This window comes from Oratosquilla oratoria, chromosome 3, assembly GCF_046742065.1.
Source record: "Oratosquilla oratoria isolate Oo_2021 chromosome 3, ASM4674206v1, whole genome shotgun sequence".
Lineage (NCBI taxonomy): Eukaryota > Metazoa > Arthropoda > Malacostraca > Stomatopoda > Squillidae > Oratosquilla > Oratosquilla oratoria.
The window spans coordinates 88,434,544-88,451,189 of NC_134779.1; the positions used below are offsets into that span (position 1 = coordinate 88,434,544).

Genomic DNA, 16,646 nt, shown 5'->3' on the forward strand with positions numbered 1-16,646 from the left:
AACTCTAGCACAAGGTCTTGCCCTATGCTAAATAAAACTACACTGCATTTGCTACAAAAAGATAGGTAAAGAGCACCATTATCAACCTCTTCAATACAAGTCAAATTTTCGCGGACAGCATTGATGGCTTGATGATGCATCACAATACACGCATTATAAAATATAAAGTCACAGATGTATTACTCATTCTCTATCACCCTGATCATTGATACATACATACATACATACATAAATATACCAAGGCTTTTTCCCCCTACAAGGGGGGTAGCCAAAAAAGGAAAAGGCATAAAATCATTCCCACCCATTCCATCCCTGAATACACTACAACCCCTCCACCATCCCTCATATCTTAGCACCTCCTGGATAACGGGTTAACCCCGCACCTTGTCCACTACCCTGGGTCAGAAGCAGTGTCGCAAGACACGGTACATCCACAGCAAGGCCGCTTCATTAAATTGGTGAACCCCCCCTCTCCATCCCCCCATGCATAAAAGGAGAAGATGGGGAGAAATCCCTTCGGGCTGCGTCAAATTTTGCTCACACATACTACCTCACCCCCCATTCCCCCACCCATTCCACCTCATCCATATACAACCATTCTCCATTCACCCCCTGTCTTCTGTCCTCTCCCGTCCTTCCTCAACAGACATTCCCCTCTTCCCCAAAGCCCCCTTCACCTCATCCATCCACCTCATCCTAAGATGTCCCCTCATGTTCACTCCCTCCACATCTGCCTTCCACACCTCTTTTACTAGTCTTTCTTCACTCATTCTTTCCATGTGTCCAAACCATCCTAATACTCTTTCATCAACCCTATCTCCCAACTCCCTTTCCACCCCTGTTCTCCTCCTCACCTCCTCATTTCTCACTCTATCTAGCCTAGTAACCCCCATCATACTTCTCAGACACCTCATCTCAAACACATTCAAACTCCTTCTCTCTTCCTCTCTTATGTTCCATGTTTCTGCCCCATACAGTGCTGTTGGCACAATCACTCCTTCATACAGTCTCCTCTTAGCATCCATTCCCAAATGTCTATTCCTCATTACACTCTTAAATCCAACAAGGCATTTACTCGCTTCTCTCAATCTACATTCTACCTCAACCTTCACTCCACCTTTTCCTGCCACACTTGCACCTAAGTATCTAAAACTATCCACTTCCTCCAGTCGCTCTCCCTTAACCCCTTCCATACGGTGCCGCATACGTAGGCGGCATGAGGAGCAAGTGGTTATGCGAGGCTGCCATATCGGCATCTTGATTATATTTATTGTAGTTGCCCCTGTGTAATGACATACTCTCTAAACTGTCTTCATCACATTTTCTATGGTTATCAAAATTCACGGGTGAAAGAGAGAACGATCGATATAAACAGTGACTATATTTTATGATGCGAGTATTATTACGACACATCGTACATCTGGCAGATAATGCTGCCCGCGAGATTTTGGCCTGTGCTGAAGAGGTTAATGCTCACTTCCAGTCTACTGCCACTTTCACCCCTTGTACATCTCATCACCTTACATTTACCCACATTTATGTTTAGCTTTCTTCTATCACATACTCTCCCAAACTCTGTCACCAACTTCCTCAATCCCTCCTCCAATCCTGCCACAAGCGCAGTGTCGTCCGCAAACAACAGCTGGCTCACCTCCCACTTTTCTCCATTTTCTTTAACCATCTCCAATCGCTTACCCACTACCCTTGCATTTACCTCTCACACTACCCCATCCATGTATAAGTTGAACAGCCAGGGCAACATAATGCATCCTTGACAAAGTCCCACCTTTACCTCGATCATTGATAACAACAGAAAATGTGATCAAGCCTGTTCACAGAATACAGGGATCACTCAACATCAGACTCACTATAGATAAAATAAATATAATCAAGACACAGATACTGACATTCTCGTATATTCACTCGCACCTCATGATGTCGATGTCAGTGTCATCATATGGAAGGGGTTAAATGGGTTAATCTTAATCATAATGTTATTGTTTTCTCTCTCCCTTTCTCTCTCTCTCTTTTTTTAAGAATTCAAGATTAAATTTTTCATCATATACAGCTACAATACATGACTGTTTAGCTGAAATTAGGCTTTCAATGAAGTTTATCCTTTATCAAACCATTTAAATGATTTTTATTGGGGTCATCATGATTTTTTTAAGAAATGGATTTTAATGATATGATTGAAATTAATATAATATTACATATCTTATATATTTCCCAGTCACATGTCTCATTCAGCATTTTGAATTCAATATTCCTTGTTAAAAAAAAATATTAAAAAAAAAGCAATTAGTATATCACTAACCTTCACTCCCAATATATTCTTGGAAGTCAATAACACCATCTTTGTTTGTGTCTTTTTCCTCAAGGGTCTGCTGAAGGATTATAGGCAGCATATCAGGATGCTCTTCAGGATGAGTGAAGGCCAAAAATTCTTTTTCATCTAAAAGTCCATCAAGATTCTTATCAGCAGCCATAAACAACTGTCGGTCTTCCTTTAACAACTGTAAAAAAATATATATATATATCTATATATATTACACAATATTAACTACTTCAGTATGATGATGCCTACATAGGCATCATGAGGCATGAGTGGATACACAATGTTGATGTCAGCTTCTTGATTATATTTTGTAGTTGTAATCACATTTTCTGTGTTTATTATCACTCAGATTAAAAGAGAATGAGTATTACAGCAGTGACTTTAATTTAATCATGTGAGTAGTGTGATGCATTGTACATATGGCAGCCAATGCTACACACAAGAATTTGACTAGTACTGAAGTGGTTAATGTATATCTAGACATAAAGTCCATATTGGCCTGGTCCACTCTAAAAAAACAATGCTGATCACTCTTAACATTTACTATCTTCAAATCTTTCCCTTACCACCTGTACTTACCTCTTTGGCATGGTATCGTTCCTAAAGACATAAGTTCTGGTTACTACAATTGAATTACTAATACTAATCCAATTTTTTTAACCTCTCCACTATGAATGTCATGTGATGTCAAAACATACCAGTAGCACTGTTGCATGTCACACATCATGCAACAGCAGTGTAAATAGTACAAACATATATACCAAACAGCATTTTTCTTTTACAATGGGTAAGGGGCCAATGATGGGTACCTGCATGTGGTGATCCTACACGATGAACAAAGAAGCTACTCATTTTGAAAACCTGTCAACATCCCTAGAGGTGCAGCTCTGAGGGGCTGACACTCAAGCTTCCAGACTAGCCCCAAGATCTCTCTATCCTGTCAAACCCCTCACTTCCATCAGTAGGTGCAGCCCTGAAGGGCTGAAATTTAGTCTTCAGACTAGGCCAGTGACTCAAACTGTGGCACAAAAACTAAGTGCACCACATAATTTTTATGGATAGGTATGTATTTACCTAGTTGTATCTTACAGGAAGGGGAGCTATGCTCGTGGTGTACCGTCCTTATATCTCGCAGTGTCTAGTTTGCTCTTAAATTCATGTATAGTTTTTGTACACACTATTGTTTTGTCCAGTTTGTTCCAGATGTCTACCACTCTGTGTGGATTTTTTTTTTTTTTTTTTTTTTTTTTTTATTGTCCTCTTAAGTTTCTCTTGTCCCAATTTAGAAAGTTCTCTCTATCAAAGACTTCCATGCCTTTCAAAATTCTGTAGATGGTCAGTAGGTTGCCTTTCTTTTTTGTTCCATAGTTGGTAATTTCAATTTAGCCAGTCTCTCCTCATATGACAGTTTTGAAAGTGCTGGGGCCGATTTCATGGTTGCTCTCTGGATTCTTTCAATTTTCTCTCTATTCTTTATGGTACAGGGTGACCACAGTGTTAGACCCTACTCCAGTCTAGGCTTTATCAGTGTGACTAATATTTTTTTTAACCATTTTTTCATCTAAATAGGTAAAAAGCCAGTTTTATTGATCTCAGCAAGTTGTATGATTCTCTGACAATTTTGTTTATTTGTTTATCATGGGACAAGTCAATTGAGATAATTATTCCCAGGTCTTTTTCAGATCCCACTTTCTTTACTTCCTTGGTTCCAATTGTTTATTGTCCTAATATTCTTTTTTTACTTTTTCTAAACTCCATTATGCTACATTTCTTAATGTAAGTCTATTTTCCACTTCTGACTCCATTTCCAAACCTTGTTTAGGTCTCCCTGTAGTGATTCACAATCCGTTTTGGTTTTCACTTTCCTCAACAACTTAGTATCGTCTGCAAAGAAACTCATGTAACAGTCCACATCTTCATTCACATAAATAGCGAACATTGTTGGAGTCAATACTGATCCCTGTGGAACTCCACTAATCACCTCCCTAACTGAATAGTTTTCTCTGAGCACTACTCTCATTTTTCTACCATGCAGGAAATCCTCTATCCAGTTTAGTATGTTACCTTGTATCCCTCATATGTTTTATTTTTTTTATTATTATTATTATTTTTTTTAATAATATTTTTTTGGGGGGGTACTTTGCTGAAGGCTTTTTGTAAGTCTAGGAAAGCACAATCAGCCCATCCATCCCTTTCTTGTATTGTACCTATTAGTCTTGAGTAGAAACGGGTGTTTTACCCATCTATTCTAGATCATTTTTTCACAAATTTTGGCTACAGTGCTTGTAATTAGTTGGTCCTTCTTTGTTTCTTCCTTTATATATTGGTACAATGTTGGTATTTTTCTAGTCCTTTGGTATTTTTCCTTCTTTGAGTGAGCAACTTATATGTTGTATATTTTGTCCATTAGTTCTTCTTTACATTTTTTTAGTATCTAATTTGCAATTCTGTCCAGGCCATGTAATTTCCTAACATCAAGGTTCATTAGTTGATCCTGATGTGGTTAGTTACCACATTATGGTAAATAGTATTCATTCATAAGAGAAAGATTAAATTAAATTCCAAATCTCTTTGGATTTATTATTGAATTTCCCGTCTGCCATGACATAAATGATATACAATCAATATTTTATTACTTTGTACAATTTATACAATTATGTCACACTCAGATGCTTTTTCACATTATAAGGTCTATCTTTGTATGTGGCAATAATATTTACAATACATAATTTAATTAAGATTGACACACACAATTCTTCTTACATTACAGTAATTTTATTTTACAAAAATGCTATATGCATTAAGGGGAAACTGCAGTAGTGGCGTGTTACCACACTACTCCCCCCCAAAGTGACTGGTGAAATGATACTCTCTTGAAGGTCTGGGGGCGCTTGGAAGGAGTAGGAATGGGAGTGCCGTTGACGGGAGTGTCCGTGGGGTTAAAAAGGTAGGTCGGTTTGACCCGATCAATGGAAATGTGGTCACGCTTCCCGTTTTGCCGAATTGTCACGGTCTTCCTGGTGCGGCGTAAAACTTCGAAGGGGCCTTCGTTCAGAGGCTGGAGGGCTTTTCTGACGGCGTCCGTTCTGACGAAGATGTGGTGCACTGGAGAAGGTCCTGCCTCACAATGGTCCTAGGCGACTTAGCTTGGCGTGGCGGGACGGGGTGGAGCTTGGCCATGGTCTTCTTCAGTTGGAGGGCATAATCGTGTAGAGTACAGGAGTTGGAGTGAGGTACGTCAGCGACGAATTCTCCGGGAAGCCTGAGGGTGGTGCCGAAAACGTGTTCAGCAGGAGAGTGGCCAATGTCAACCTTGAGAGAGTTCCTGATGCCAAGGAGCACAAGGGACAGCGTCACTGACCAGAGCTCGTTGTTTAGGGCATGGGCATAGAGGGTGGCCTTCAGCTGGTGATGAAAACGCTCTTCCATGCTGTTGGCCTGGGGACAGTAACTGGCAGTACGGTAACAGCGGACACCAAGGAGGGCCATTACCTTGTTCCAGAGGGTCGACTCGAACTGGCTGCCTCTGTCCGAGGTTAGATTGGTCAGGGCACCAGAGCAAGCAACCTAGATGTCGACGAATGCTCGTGCAATGGTGTCGGTGTTGATGTCAGGAGATTCCTCATGCGGCGTAGAAGGACTGACGGTCTCTCATTGCCTAGTTCTTCCTTAGAGAAGCTCTTGAAGGTGTGTAGTGACGGATTACTGGAATCGGGCAAGGATAGCATCCTTTAAGTCTTCGTATGGAGTTTCGGATATTAACACTGTAGAGATAGCGTCAGATACACAAGAAAGGACGTCCGGAGGGAGAAGGGAGCAGGCATTGCTGAATTTGACGAGGCTAGTAGAGATGCGCGAGTTGAAATTACATTCCAGGATGTTGAACCACACAGTCGGGTCGTGACTGAGGAAAGGTAGTGCACGAAAGGCTTTGACAGCAGATAGGGTTGCAGGTTGCTAGGGTGGATCGGTGGGTGGTACTTGCATAGGAACCACGTCCGCTGAGGTAGGAACAGGCTGGTCCATGATGGTTGGGGTGTCGGCTCTGCTGCGGCGGCAGCGGTGGTCCACGTCAACTGCAGCAGCGGCAGGGCAGGTCCACATTGACTGTGGCAGTGGCTGGGCAGGTCCATGACGGCTGGAGCTGCGGCTGGGGCGGCAGGGGTGGTCTACGTCGAATGCAGCAGTGGCAGGGCAGGTCCATGACGACTGCGGCGGCAGGGGTAGTCCACGTTGACTGCAGCAGCGGCAGGGCAGGTCCACGATGGCTGGGGCTGCGGCTGGGGCGGCAGGGGTGGTCCACGTCAACTGCAGCAACGGCAGGGCAGGTCCATGACAGCTGGGGCTGCAGCTGGGGTGGCAGGGGTGGGCCACGTTGAATGCAGCAGCGGCAGGGCAGGTCCACGACGGCTGCGGCAGCAGGGGTGGCCCACGATGGCTGCGGCAGCAGGGGTGGTCCACGACGGCTGCGGCAGCAGGGGTGGTCCACATCGACTGCAGCAGCAGCAGCAGGGCAGGTCCACGACGGCTGTGGCGGTCCACGTCTGCAGGCGACTGGGGTGGTCCATGTCGGCAGGTGGCTGGGATGGCAGGGGTGGTCCACGTCAGCAGGCGGTGGCGCTGGTAGTCCACTCCGGCAGGGGCGGCAAACGGAGGCTGGGGCTGGCAGTGCTGGCAATCCATTCCGGAAGGCGGTGGCGGTAGTCCATTCCAGCAGGCGGTAGACGCCGGCTGGCGGCGCTGGTAGTCCACTCCGGAAGGAGGCGGCGGCTGTAGTCCACTCCAGGTCACCAATTGATGTGGTTAGTTACCACATCATGATAAATGCTATTCATCCATAAGAGAAGGATTAAATTAAATTCCAAATCTCTTTGGAATTATTATTGAATTTCCCGTCCGCCATGACATAAATTATATACAATCAATATTCTATTACTTTGCACAATCTACACAATTATGCTTTTTCACATTGTAAGGGCTATCCTTGTATGTGGCAATAATATTTACAATACATAATTTGATCAACATGGACACACATCTGTTCTTACATTACAGTAATTTTATTTTACAATCCATTATTTCTTTTTGTTATTGTTATTTCCCTCATGGGGGAAGATAACACTTCACTTCCTTCGTCCCAATGTTTTACTTTTTCTCTAGTGAAAACCGACTTCAGCCATTCCTAGATCTTCTGTGTATTCTATATTTTCAAGGCATAGTTTCACCATTTCCTGTTTATTTTTAAGTTTACTATTCACATATCTAGAGAATAGTCTGGGTTGATCTTTACATTTTTCTATGATGTCTTTTTCATTTTTTTTTTCTCTGCTCACTTTTACATATTAATTTCTATGGTTGATATATAGATGCAATTTCCATTATTTTTTTTTCCTTGATATATAGATGCAATTTCCATTATTTTTTTTTCCTTGATATATAGATGCAATTTCCATTATTTTTTTTTTCCATCTTCTGTTGAACCAACCTTTAATGTACACCTCTTGTTTCTGTCTTGGTACATATTTACTCACTCCTTCATTATAGATTTCCATAAAGATCCATTTCTCTTCCACTTTCGTCTCTTCAATGTAGAATTTTTCCCAATTTGCATTTTGAAAGAATTTCTTAAGTTTCCCAAAGTCTATTTTGTTGTACATCAATCTTCCTTTTCTGTATTTTTCATTTCTCTCCATATATATTTCTTCCTATTAGTATGTGGTCACTCTTTCCAAAGGGTGTCTTATATCAAATTTTATCCACAATTTCAGGTTCTGTTGTAAATACTAAATCTAGTCTCGATGGTTCTTCATTATTTTTGTATCTGATATTTTCATTTACCCATTATGTCATTGTATGTTGGTCATGTCAAGTAGTACACACACACACTTTCGTCGAATGGACGGCGAGAATTGGTGTACCGAAGAAAAAGGAAAATCTACGTGGATCTCAACATCCAGGAAGTGCTTTATTGTATTTATAGGGAACGGGAGTGCTCGTGGAGTAGTGGGGGAGTGATAGGGAAGGAGAAGGGAAGGGATTATTGAGGGAAATGAGGAAGAGAGGGACATGGTCCAGGAGGCCAGACATCTTGCAAACAAGAGGCGGACCGACAAAAATTATTTTGGTGACGACGGGATCAACAAAAATGTAAAGATTAGAAGTATAGATAAGAGCAGCACAGTGGAAGGTGATGATAGTAGTTTCCAGGGATTTAAAGAGGGTGGGGGGGATACCAACCTCCCCCGATTGGCAAGACTAGAGGAGAAACTTGATAAGATGATCGAACATTGGGAAAACAGGTTCGGTAACGTAGCCAAAATTGCGCAAAGAGTTGAAAAATTGGAAGAACTACAAAAGGCAAACAAAAATTTAACTAATGAAATAGAAGAATTAAAAAGACAGTTAAAAGAAGTAAAGGAGGAGAATGAAGAATTAAAGAGGAATAATAAAGACAACAAAGAGGCCATAGCAAAAGAAGCACAGGGTTGGAAAAAAAATCCAGGAAAACAGTAAATTTGCATTTACTGGCATGATTAAACAGCAAATGAAAGAACAAACTGAAGACTCAGTTATCAAAGTGATGAGACAGAAGGAGAATATAGTAAGAGACTTAGCAGATAAGAAGATATGTATAATTATATTAGGAATGGAAGAGAAACATAACCTAGATAGAACTTCAAGAATCAATGAGGAAAAAGAAAAAGTAAGCAGTTTACTAGAATTAATTCAGGAAGATGAACCTGAAATCATGAAACAAATTGAAGAGATGTATAGACTCAGAAAATATAGTACAGATAAGACCAGACCAATTAAGATTAATTCAGGTCACAAACAACGGCAGAGAATATCTTAACAAAAACAGGGAAACTAGCAACCAGTGAATAATATAAAAAGGTATGTATAAAAAGAGAAATGAATAAAGAGGAAAGAGAGGAGGAAAAAATGAAAAGACATGAAGCTAAGGAAAAAAACAAGATGAGAACAGAGTCACAAAAAGAGAAGTTCTATTGGAGAGTAGTGAATATGAAAGGAAATACAACATACTAGAGAAAAACAAAAGGGAAACAGAGAATATAAATATAGATGGATTAATAACAGGATTGAATGAGCTGAATAATAATTATCTGAAGGAAAAAGAACCGGACATAATGGGAATTGTAGAAACTAAATTAAAAACAGTATAGGACATAATGCATATAATTATTGGATTACAAACAGAGAGACAAAGCAAGGGGGTGGAGTTATGTTCCTGACTAAGAAGGATATAAACGTGAGGTGTGTCACATATGGAAAGAATACAGTAGAGATGATTATGATTGAAGTGGAAGACAGAGATAAGAAGAGCAGAAAGTTTGTGATAAATTATGTGCCTCCAAAAACAGCCTTGTGGGAAGAGAGTGAACATAAAAGTATGTTAGAGGACACAAAGATAACATTAAATAAGATAATGGAAGATGGAGGAAGAATAGTTATGATGGGTGACTTTAATTGCAAAGAAGTCTGCTGGGAAGAGATGACAGTAAAGGGTGGAGATGGCTCATGGGGAAATGTTCTACTCGAGATGATTATTGAACATACAATGACACAGTGGATACAGGAGAACACTAGGTATAGAAATGAGGAAGAACCATCAAGACTAGACCTAATAATCACATCAGAACCTAGAATAGTGGAAAAGATTGAATATAAAACACCAATAAGTAAAAGTGACCACATATTGATTGAACTGGAACTAAATGAGGAAAAATACATGAAAAGAAATGAACGATATAGAAAAGGAAGAATGATGTATGAAAAAACAAACTTTGATAAAATAAGAGAGTTCTTTCAAAAAGAAAACTGGGAAGGAATATACAAAGAAGAAACAACAGTGGAAGAGAAATGGAATATTTTGACAAAAATTTATAAAAAAGGAGTGGAAAAGTATGTCCCAAGACAAAAACAAGAAAAAGAATATGTAAAGTGCTGGTACAACAAAAGTTGTAGGGAGTTAAAAGACAAAAGAGACAAAGCTTGGACCAAATTGAAGAAAAACAAAAGACCTGAAAAATGGAAAATATATACTTGTTATAGAAATGAATATGTACAAGCGTGCAGAGAGAAGAGAAAATATGAAAAAGATGTCATAGAAAAATGTAAAGATCAACCAAAACTATTTTACAGAATTGTAAACAACTGAAAAACAAACAAGATTTGGAGAAATTAAGACAAGGAGTTGAATACACAGAGGAAATAGAAATGGTGGAAATTATGAACAAGCATTTTAAATCGATGTTTATAAGGGAGAACATACAACCTGAAGAGATCGAATGGAAAGAGAAAGTCCCTCCTATGAAAGAAATAGAAGCAACAAAGAATGAAATAATGAAACACTTGAGTAATCTTGATGTTAGAAAATTGCATGGACCAGATGAAATAGCAAACTGGATTTTGAGAGAATGCAGGAATGAACTGGCAGACAAAATACATAGCATAATAAACAGTTCCTTGAAAGAAGGAAAAGTTCCAGAAGATTGGAAAAAAGCAAATATAGTACCTATATATAAAGGGGGAAATAAAGACCCTACCAACTATAGACCACTCTCTCTAACAAGTACAATAGCAAAAATTTGTGAAAGAATTATCAAAAGTAGATGGGTAAAATATTGAGAAAAAAACAATGTGCTAAATCCAAGGCAATTTGGATTCAGACAAGGACGATCATGCGTTACCAATTTAATATGTTTCTATTCAAGGCTAATAGATATAATACAAGAAAGAGATGGATGGGCTGATTGTGCATTTCTAGACCTAAAAAAAGCTTTTGTCAAAGTACCACATAAGTTGCTTAAGAAATTAGAAACTGAAGGAGGAATACAGGGCAAACTGCTTATATGGATGGAAAACTTTTTGCAAGGAAGAAAAATGAGAGTAGTGATAAGAGACAAACACTCAAAATGGGATGAAGTAATAAGCGGTGTTCCACAAGGAACAGTTCTGGCCCCAATAATGTTTGCTATATATATATTAATGATATGGATGAAGAAATTTAAAGTTATATGAGCTTCTTTGCAGATGATGCAAAACTATTAAAAAAAAGTGAACACGGAAGAAGATTGTGAGTCACTACAGAGTGATCTAGATAAAGTATGGGAATGGAGTAGGAAGTGGGAGATGGAGTTCAACACTAAAAAGTGTAGTATAATGGAATTTGGAAAAAGCAAAAACAGAATAACAGGATCATATAAATTGGGAGAAGGAATAAAAAAAAGTAGAAAATGAGAAGGACCTGGGAGTCATTGTTATGAATAATATGTCACCTGAGAAACATATAAATAAGATTTTTGGAGAAACTTATAATTAAATAAGAACAATCAAAGTGGCATTTACATACCTGGATGAAGAAATGGTGAAGAAAATTCTAATCACTCTGATAAGACTAAGATTGGAATATGCAGCAATGATGTGGTCACCAAGTACAAAAAAAAATGTATAAAAAAAAATTGAAAGAATACAAAGAGCAATTACAAAATTGGCACCAACACTCTCAAAACTATCATATGAAGAGAGACTAGCAAAACTTGAACTACAGACACTAGAGCAAAGAAGAGAGGAGATTTGATAGCTATTTACAGAATCATGAAAGGCATAGAAATTATTGATAGAGAGAATCTGATAAAATGGGATGATAGAAATACAAGAGGACACAGAAAGAAAATCAAGAAATACAGCTATAGAAGAGATCTGAAAAAGAACAGCTTTCCTCACAGAGTAATAGACAGTTGGAACAAATTAGATGAGAAAGTGGTGTGTGCAAAAACAATACATCAATTTAAAAATAGTTTAGATAAAATGAGATATGAAGATGGGACACCATGACCATAGCTCCCCTTCCCGTAAAATACAACTAGGTAAATACACACACACACACTTTCGTCGAATGGACGGCGAGAATTAGAGTTCCAAAGAAAAAGGAAAATCTACGTGGATCTCAACATCCAGGAAGTGCCTTATTGTATTTATAGGGTAGGGGAGAGCTCATGGTGTAGTGGGGGGGTGATAGGGAAGGAGAAGGGGAGGGATTATTGAGGGAAATGGAAGGAAATGAGGAAGAGGGGGACATGGTCCAGGAGGCCAGGCATCTTGTAAACAAAAGACGGACCGATGATGATGATTTTGGTGATGACGGGATCAACAAAAATGTAAAGATTAGAAGTATAGATAAGAGCAGCACAGTGGAAGGTGATGATAATAGTTTCCAGGGATTTAAAGAGGGTGGGGGGGATACCAACCTCCCCCGATTGGCAAGACTAGGGGAGAAACTTGATAAGATGACCGAGCATTGGGAAAACAAGTTCGGTAATGTAGCCAAGATTGCACAGAGAGTTGAAAGATTGGAAGAACTAGAGAAGGCGAACAAAAACTTAACTTTAGAAATAGAAGAATTAACAAGATAGTTAGAAGAAGTTAAAGAAGAGAATGAGGAATTAAAGAGGAATAATAAAGACAATAAAGAGGCCATAGCAAAGGAAGCACAGGATTGGAAAAAAATCCAAGAAAACAGTAAAGTTGCATTTACTGACATAATTAAGCAACAAATGAAAGAACAAACTGAAGACTCAGTTATTAAAGTGATGAGACAGAAGGAGAATATAGTAAGAGACTTAGCAGACAAAAAGAAATGTATAATTATATTAGGAATGGAAGAGAAATTTAGCCAAAATAGAACCACAAGAATTAAAGAGGAAAAAGAAAAATGTAAACAGTTTACTAGAATTAGTTCAGGAAGATGAACCTGAAATCATGAAACAAATTGAAGAGATGTTTAGGCTCGGAAAATATAGTACAGATAAGAACAGACCAATTGAGATTAAATTCAGGTCACAAACAACAGCAGAGAATATCTTAGCAAAAACAGGGAAGCTAGCAGCAAGTGAACAATATAAAAAGGTATGGATAAAAAAAGAAATGAATAAAGAGGAAAGAGAGGAAGAAAAAATGAAAAGGCAAGAAGCTAAAGAAAAAAACGAGAACCAAATGGAGTCAGAAAAAGAAGAATTCTATTGGAGAGTAGTGAATATGAAAGTGAGGAAATGGACCATAACAGAGAGAAACAAAAAAGAAACAGAAAATACAATTGAAATAACAGAAAGTTATGAGTGTCCTACACAAATATAGATGGATTAATAACAGGACTGAATGAGCTGAACGAATATCTGAAGGAAAAAGAACCAGACATAATGGGAATTGTAGAAATGAAATTAAAAGGTCCACTACCACCCAATAGCATAGGACACAATGCATATAATTATTGGATTAGAAACAGAGAGATAAAACAAGGGGGTGAAGTTATGTTCCTGACTATGAAGAGTGTCACATATGGAAAGAATAGAGTAGAGATGATTATGATAGAAGTAGAAGACAGAGATAAGAAGAGCAGAAAGTTTGTAATAAACTATGTGCCCCCCAAAAAAGCCTCGTGGGAAGAGAGTGAACATAAAAGTATGTTGGAAGACACAAGAATAACATTAAACAAGATAATGGAAGATGGAGGAAGAATAGTTATGATGGGCGACTTTAATTGCAAAGAAGTCTGCTGGGAAGAGATGACAGTAGAGGGTGGAGAAGACTCATGGGGAAATGTTCCACTTGAGATGATTATTGACCACACAATGACACAATGGATTCAAGAGAACACTAGGTATAGAAATGAAGAAGAACCATCAAGACTAGACCTAATAATCACATCAGAACCTAGAATAGTGGAAAAGATAGAATACCAGGCACCAATAAGTAAAAGTGACCACATATTGATAGAACTAGAACTAAATGAGAAAAAATACATGAAAAGAAATTAAAATATAGAAAAGATTGATATATGAAAAAACAAATTTTGATAAAATAAGAGAATTCTTTCAAAATGAAAACTGGGAAACAATACACAAAGAAGATACAACATTAGAAGAGAAATGGAATATTTTGACAAAAATTTATAAAAAAAAAAAAAAAAAAAAAAAAAAAGGAGTGGAAAAGTATGTCCCAAGACAAAAACAAGAAAAAGAATATGTAAAGTGCTGGTACAACAAAAGTTGTAAGGAGTTGAAAGACAAAAGAGATAAAGCTTGGACCAAATGGAAGAAATACAAAAGACCTGAAAAATGGAAAATATATACTTGTTATAGAAATGAATATATACAAGTGTGCAGAGACGAAAAAAGAAAATATGAAAAAGATGTCACAGAAAAATGTAAAGATCAACCAAAACTATTTTACAGATTTGTAAACAACAAACTGAAAAACAAACAATATTTAGAGAAATTATGACAAGGAGGAGTTGAATACACAGAGGAAATAGAAATGACAGATATTATGAACAAGCATTTTAAATCGGTGTTTACAAGGGAGAACATACAACTTGGAGAGATCGAATGGGAAGAGAAAGTCTCCCCTATGAAAGAAATAGAAGAAACAAAGAACGAAATAATGAAACACTTGAGTAATTTTGATGTCAGAAAATCACATGGACCAGATGAAATAGCAAACTGGATTTTGAAAGAATGCAAGAATGAACTGGCAGACAAAATACAAAGCATAATAAACAGTAAAATGAAAGAAAATGAGGAAGGGGACGAACACAGGTGAAGTCGAACAGATCAGTAAAGGCATTAAAATTAGAAATATGGATAAGAGCAGCGCAATAGAAAGTAGAGATAATTATTTCTATGTATTTAATGAGGGAGGAGATGACAACCTCCCCCAATTAACAAGTCTAGAGGAAAAACTAACAAAAAATAATTAAGCAAGGGAGGTTAGGTTTAGCCAACTAGAACTAATTACGGAAAGAGTTGATAAATTGGAAGAACTAAAGAAGGAGAACCAAAATCTAAATAAATAGAAGAATTACAAAGAGTTAAAAGTAGTAAAGGATGAGGAATTAAACAGGAATAATAAAGAGAATAAAGAGTCCACAGAAAAAGAGGTAAGTAGTTGGAAAATGTTCAGGAGGATAACAAAATTAAATTTAGAGATATAGTGAAACAACAGATGAAGGAACACACTAAGGGCACAGTTATTAAAATGATGAGAGAGAAGGAGAATATAGTAAGAGACTTAGCAGATAAAAAGAAATGTATAATTATATTAGGAATGGAAGAGAAACATATTCGAAATAGGACCACAGGAGTAAGAGATGAGAAAGACAGAGTGAAAAAGACATTAAAAATATTTCAAGAAGGTGAACAGGTAATAGGGAAAGAAATTGAAGAAATATATAGCTGGGGAAATACAGTATAGACAAGACCAGACCAATTAAGGTTAAATTCAAGTCACAAACGACAGCAGAGAGTATCTTATCAAAAACAGGGAAACTAGCAGAAAGTGATCAGTACAAATAGGTATGGATAAAAAGAGAGATGATTAAAGAGGAAAGAGAGAAAGAGAAAACAAAAATAAATGAAGCTAAGGAAAAAAACAAGAACAGAACAGAGTCAAAGAGGAATTCTATTGGAGAGTAGTGGATATGAAAGTGAGGAAATGGTTCATAGGAGAGAAAAACAGACGGTAAACAGAAAACAGGATAGTGACAGAAAATTAAAAGTGTCCTTCACAAATATAGATGGATTAATAACAGGCTTGAATGAACTGAATGATTACCTGATGGAAAAGGAACCTGACATAATGGGAATTGTGGAGACAAAATTGAATGGTCCATTACCACCCAACAGTGTAGGACATGGTGTATATAATTATTGGATCAGAAACAGAGAAGTAAAACAAGGTGATGGAGTTATGTTCCTGTTGAAGGATGTAAATGTGAGGAATGTTACACATGGAAAGAATAGAGTGGAAATGATTATGATGGAAATAGAGGACAGGGAAAAGAAGAGCAGGAAGTGGGTGGTAAATTATGTGCCTCCTAAAATGGTTTCGTGGTAAGAGAGAGAACACAAGAATTTGTTAGAAGACACAAGGATAACACTAAATAAGATAATGGAAGATGGAGGAAGAACAGTTATAATGGGTGACTTTAATTGTAAAGAAATCTGCTGGGAAGAGATGACAGTGAAGGGTGGAGACAACCTGTGGGAAAATGTACTACTTGATATGATTATAGAACAATGACACAATGGATACAAGAGAATACTAGGTATAGAAATGAGGAAGAGCCATCAAGACTAGACCTAATAATCACATCAGAACTTGAAATAGTGGACAAGATTGAATATAAAACACCACTAAGTAAAAGTTACCACATATTAGTTGAACTGGAACTAAACGAAGAAAAATACATGGGGGAAAATGAACAACATAGAAAGGGAATAATGATGTA

The 16,646-nt window shown here is 37.9% G+C and overlaps 1 protein-coding gene across 8 annotated transcripts in view; it reads right to left on the reverse strand.

The window, feature by feature from the left end:
• Positions 1-16,646, reverse strand: part of LOC143024178 (reticulocalbin-2-like) — a 238,176-nt gene that overhangs the window by 95,638 nt on the left and 125,892 nt on the right. For all 8 annotated transcript variants that reach the window (XM_076183014.1, XM_076183020.1, XM_076183012.1 and 5 more), the window contains exon 5: positions 2,318-2,516. In XM_076183014.1, coding sequence (XP_076039129.1) covers positions 2,318-2,516 — 199 coding nt within the window. The remainder of the gene's footprint in view (positions 1-2,317; positions 2,517-16,646) is intronic.